General features: G+C 54.6%; 1 protein-coding gene across 3 annotated transcripts in view; it reads left to right on the top strand.

Annotated features, from left to right (window-relative positions):
- The first annotated feature begins 4,373 nt into the window (after positions 1–4,373).
- The window catches only part of NME3 (NME/NM23 nucleoside diphosphate kinase 3), a 34,964-nt gene continuing 33,337 nt past the window's right edge, over positions 4,374–6,000 (top strand). For all 3 annotated transcript variants that reach the window (XM_075318267.1, XM_075318268.1, XM_075318266.1), the window contains exon 1: positions 4,374–4,460. In XM_075318267.1, the coding sequence (XP_075174382.1) occupies positions 4,415–4,460 (46 nt within the window). In that variant the 5' untranslated portion in view covers positions 4,374–4,414. The remainder of the gene's footprint in view (positions 4,461–6,000) is intronic.

The raw sequence follows: 6,000 nt of genomic DNA, 5'->3' as shown, positions 1-6,000 counted from the left end.
CGTGTGAAACATTGGACTGCACTCGCATGACATCTGAGTGCAGTGTGAGATACGCACAGGCTAACAATGGAGGAGAAGGGGGGGTTAATGCCTCCTCCTCGGCAGCTGTGATCCAATTGCAAGAATGGATCACAGTTGCATAACACTCCGCTCACACTCGCAGCAGAGCAGGAGCCAAGGGTCATTAGCATATTGTGTGCCATAAGCTAAAGTGACTCTAGCCTAACAAAGTCCTTCATCAGTGTAGAGTATGGGAGGCCTGTAGAGGTAGTCTATGGAAGATGCGCTTGTAGAAATCTCGGGCCTGGAGCAGTCTTGAAATTGCCAAACTTTTAACGCGTGATCACTGAACAATCAAGTGTTTCATGGCAAATAGCCAACAGGGTTGCAAGAAGCGTGTTGGGCAAAAAAGGCGCAAAATAACTGCCCGTGAATTGAGGAAAATCAAGCGTGAAGCTGCCAAGATGCCATTTGCCACCAGTTTGGCCATATTTCAGAGCTGCAACGTTACTGGAGTATCAAAAAGCACAAGGTGTGCCATACTCGGGGACATGGCCAAGGTAAGGAAGGCTGAAAAACCACCACCTCTGAATAAGAAACATAAGATACAACGTCAAGACTGGGCCAAGAAATATCTTAAGACTGATTTTTCAAAGGTTTTATGGACTAATGAAATGAGAGTGACTCTGATGGGGCAGATGGATGGGCCAGAGGCTGGATCAGTAAAGGGCAGAGAGCTCCACTCCGACTCAGACGCCAGCAAGATGGAGGTATGGGCTGGTATCATCAAAGATGAACTTGTGGGACCTTTTTGGGTTGAAGATGGAGTGATGCTCAACTCCCAGACCTACTGCCAGTTTCTGGAAGACAACTTCTTCAAGCAGTGGTACAGGAAGAAGTCGGTATCGTTCGAGAAAAACATGATTTTCATGCAGGGCAATGCTCCATCACATGCATCCAACTACCCCACAGCGTGGCTGGCCAGTAAAGGTCTAAAAGATGAAAAAATAATGACATGGCTTCCTTGTTCACCTGATCTGAACCCCATAGAGAACCTATGGTCCCTCACAAAATGTAAGATCTACAAGATCTACAGGGAGGGAAAACAGTCCACCTCTCGGAGCAGTGTCTGGAGGCTGTGGTGGCTGCTGCACGCAATGTTGATCGTAAACAGATCAAGCAACTGACAATCTATGGATGGTCGGCTGCTGAGTGTCATCATCAAGAAAGGTGGCTATATTGGTCACTAATTTTTTGGGGTTTTGTTTTTGCATGTCAGAAATAAAACAAGTGAGATGGGAATATATTTGGTTCTTATTAAGTTGCCTAAGACTATGTGCCCACGGGACCTTGTACCTGCGGATTTTGCCGCGGAAAACCTGCGGATTTTTTGGGGATTTTCAAGATAAATCCGCAAGTTTTAGCATGTACAGTCACTCCCCATGTTATCCTATGGGACATGGGGAGTGCTGTGTCCACGCTGCGGAAAGTGCGGCAGCCGAACATGCTGCGGATGTCCGCATCCGCAGGTATAATTGCATGTCAATTATTCATGCGGTAATAATTCTGCACAGTAATAGTTACCTCAACAAACAGATATCCTCCTAAGATAGCCAAATCTAAAAAAAACCCTACTCCAACATCCAAAAATATTAAGCTTTGATATTTATGAGTCTTTTGGGTTGATTGAAAACATAGTTGTTGATCCATAATAAAAAAAAATCCTCTAAAATACAACTTGCCTAATAATTCTGCACACAGTGTACAAGATTCCCTTTAAAGTGTCGGTGTCACAGACGTGAAGAAAAGGGTTTGTCCAGTTCTTTAGAATTCATGGTTTAGCCTATATGGGCCCTATCCATCTTAATCTTCCCCTATTGCTATAAATTTTAGGAGCAGCTGAGCATGGTTTGATATACGAGTATATGATATGGTTTTTACACATGCGCCGCAATCTTTCCCCAAACATCATTTGTCTGGTGTAGACTTGGAAGACCCTATGAACGATCAAATGGCTCACCATTCTCATGTGCGGGGGCCTATAGTGACGCGGGCATGTTGCAGGGCACAATAGTTGAGCTCGCTGACACTATAATGGGACCCTTTGGCTGCCACACTTCTGACATCTCCAATTCTCTCTCATTGTATGAATGCCTCCTAAATAATTTGCTAATTTGCCAATGCCTCAAATAAGCAAAGGCCGAGCAAGTCTGAGAATAGAGATCAGCGGCACAAGAGAAAACCACATGGGAGCGTTGGCTGATCACAGGTCAAGTCCAAATCAGAGACATATAGACTGGCGCAGCCGGCGGGGGCACTAATATAGGGGAGGGCGGAGGGCAGGGGCACTGATATTGGGGAGGGTGGAGGGCGGGGGCACTGATGTAGCGGAGGGCGGGGGCACTGATATAGGGAAGGGCGGGGGCACTGATATAGGGGAGGGTGGAGGGCGGGGGCACTGATATAGGGGAGAGTGGGGGGCGGGGCACTGATATAGTGGAGGGTGGAGGGCGGGGCACTGATATAGTGGAGGGTGGAGGGCGGGGCACTGATATAGGGAAGGGCGGAGGGCGGGGCACTGATATAGGGAAGGGCGGAGGGCGGGGGCACTGATATAGGGAAGGGCAGGGGCACTGATATAGGGAAGGGCAGGGGCACTGATATAGGGGAGGGCGGAGGGCGGGGGCACTGATACAGGGGAGGGGAGGGCGGGGACACTGATATAGGGGAGGGCGGGGACACTGATATAGGGGAGGGCGGAGGGCGGGGGCACTGATATAGGGGAGGGTGGAGGGCGGGGGCACTGAAATAGGAGAGGGTGTAGGGCGGGGACACTGAAATAGGGGAGGGTGGAGGGCGGGGGCACTGATATAGGGAAGGGCGGAGGGCGGGGGCACTGATATAGGGAAGGGCGGAGGGCGGGGGGACTGATATAGGGAAGGGCGGGGGCACTGATATAGGGGAGGGTGGAGGGCGGGGGCACTGATATAGGGGAGGGTGGAGGGCGGGGGCACTGATATAGGGGAGGGTGGAGGGCGGAGGGCGGGGGCACTGATATAGGGGAGGGTGGAGGGCGGGGCACTGATATAGGGAAGGGCGGAGGGCGGGGGCACTGATATAGGGAAGGGCGGAGGGCGGGGGCACTGATATAGGGAAGGGCAGGGGCACTGATATAGGGGAGGGCGGGGGCACTGATACAGGGGAGGGGAGGGCGGGGACACTGATATAGGGGAGGGTGGAGGGCGGGGCACTGATATAGGGAAGGGCGGAGGGCGGGGGCACTGATATAGGGGAGGGCGGGGGGCACTGATACAGGGGAGGGGAGGGCGGGGACACTGATATAGGGGAGGGTGGGGCACTGATATAGGGAAGGGCGGAGGGCGGGGGCACTGATATAGGGAAGGGCGGAGGGCGGGGGCACTGATATAGGGAACGGCAGGGGCACTGATATAGGGAAGGGCGGGGGCACTGATATAGGGAAGGGCGGAGGGCGGGGGGACTGATATAGGGAAGGGCGGGGACACTGATATAGGGGAGGGTGGAGGGCGGGGCACTGATATAGGGAAGGGCGGAGGGCGGGGGCACTGATATAGGGGAGGGCGGAGGGCGGGGGCACTGATACAGGGGAGGGGAGGGCGGGGACACTGAAATAGGAGAGGGTGTAGGGCGGGGACACTGAAATAGGGGAGGGTGGAGGGCGGGGGCACTGATATAGGGAAGGGCGGAGGGCGGGGGGACTGATATAGGGAAGGGCGGGGGCACTGATATAGGGGAGGGTGGAGGGCGGGGCACTGATACAGGGGAGGGGAGGGCGGGGACACTGATATAGGGATGGGCGGGGTAAGATTGCAGATTTTGTGCAAAAAAGAACATATACAAAAATGGGCCTGTGTTCTGAAGGGCAGGAGGAGAAACAAAACAAACCCTGCAAATCTGCTTTTTAATAGATATTAGACACAGACTGCAGATACCTGTACAAGTATAATATATATATACACACAAACACACACAAGTATATACGGTATTTCTATAAACATACATGTACATAGATGTTTCTGTTAAACTGTAGATTGATATTTCATACATATTAGATAAATATGTAACTTAATGAGAAACATATAATTACATTGGAGACTCCACCTCCCCACGCCCACGCAACCAATCAGAATCCAGCTTTCATTTCTTCCATTCTAGTTTTTACATGGAAGATGTGATCTCATTGGTTGCCTGGGGAAACCTCCCAAAGGTCCTGCACTGGCTCTCCACACACTGCGCTGTCCGTACAGTTTCTTCATCTCCATTCAACTGTTGCGGGCGCGCCCCCGCTAGTGCCGGGCTCGGTGACGTGCGTGCCCTCGATAGTGCCGGCCTCGGTGACGTGCGCGGCCCCGTCTCTCTGTTCTGCTCTCTCGCCATGATCTGCCTGGTGCTCACCGTCTTTGCTCACATTTTTCCCTCCGGTAAGAGGCTGTGTGGCCGAGAATGCTGCGTGCACATGGAGGAGGCCCGCATTGTGCTTGTACAGTCCTGTGGAGTGCAGTGCAGTGCAGTGTGGGACTACTAATCCCAGCGTGCAGGGACATGTTGGGAGTTGTGGTTCTACATGCATTGTACATGATACATCCATTATAGGAGACTGGGGCACACAGGAGTGTATATTAGTGATGTAGGTTGGGTTTCCTGTCATGGGAACGGCTGGTACTTAGTGGGCACAGATCGGGTTTGAAGAGTGAATGGGATCGTGGGTAGATGAGGGGGACAGCGGTAGATGAGGGGGACAGCGGTAGATGATGGGTGGACCGGCGGTAGATGGGGGGGCAGCGGTAGATGGTGGGTGGACCAGTGGTAGATGGGGGGCAGCGGTAGATGGTGGGTGGACCTGTGGTAGATGGGGGGCAGCGGTAGGTGGTGGGTGGACCAGTGGTAGTTGGGGAAGGGGGCAGCGGTAGATGGTGGGTGGACCAGTGGTAGTTGGGGAAGGGGGCAGCGGTAGATGGTGGGTGGACCTGTGGTAGTTGGGGAAGGGGGCAGTGGTAGATGGTGGGTGGACCAGTGGTAGATGGGGGGGCAGCGGTAGATGGTGGGTGGACCTGTGGTAGTTGGGGAAGGGGGCAGTGGTAGATGGTGGGTGGACCAGTGGTAGATGGGGGGGCAGCGGTAGATGGTGGGTGGACCTGTGGTAGTTGGGGAAGGGGGCAGCGGTAGATGGTGGGTGGACCAGTGGTAGATGGGGGGCAGCGGTAGATGGTGGGTGGACCTGTGGTAGTTGGGGAAGGGGGCAGCGGTAGATGGTGGGTGGACCTGTGGTAGTTGGGGAAGGGGGCAGCGGTAGATGGTGGGTGGACCTGTGGTAGTTGGGGAAGGGGGCAGCGGTAGATGGTGGGTGGACCTGTGGTAGTTGGGGAAGGGGGCAGTGGTAGATGGTGGGTGGACCAGTGGTAGATGGGGGGGCAGCGGTAGATGGTGGGTGGACCTGTGGTAGTTGGGGAAGGGGGCAGCGGTAGATGGTGGGTGGACCAGTGGTAGATGGGGGGCAGCGGTAGATGGTGGGTGGACCTGTGGTAGTTGGGGAAGGGGGCAGCGGTAGATGGTGGGTGGACCAGTGGTAGATGGGGGGGCAGCGGTAGATGGTGGGTGGACCAGTGGTAGATGGGGGGGCAGCGGTAGATGGTGGGTGGACCAGTGGTAGATGGGGGGGCAGCGGTAGATGGTGGGTGGACCAGTGGTAGATGGGGGGGCAGCGGTAGATGGTGGGTGGACCTGTGGTAGTTGGGGAAGGGGGCAGCGGTAGATGGTGGGTGGACCTGTGGTAGTTGGGGAAGGGGGCAGTGGTAGATGGTGGGTGGACCTGTGGTAGTTGGGGAAGGGGGCAGTGGTAGATGGTGGGTGGACCTGTGGTAGTTGGGGAAGGGGGCAGTGGTAGATGGTGGGTGGACCTGTGGTAGTTGGGGAAGGGGGCAGCGGTAGATGGTGGGTGGACCTGTGGTAGTTGGGGAAGGG

The sequence above is a fragment of the Anomaloglossus baeobatrachus genome, chromosome 7, assembly GCF_048569485.1.
Source record: "Anomaloglossus baeobatrachus isolate aAnoBae1 chromosome 7, aAnoBae1.hap1, whole genome shotgun sequence".
NCBI classification, from domain to species: domain Eukaryota; kingdom Metazoa; phylum Chordata; class Amphibia; order Anura; family Aromobatidae; genus Anomaloglossus; species Anomaloglossus baeobatrachus.
This window is presented reverse-complemented; position numbering and strand designations above follow the sequence as displayed.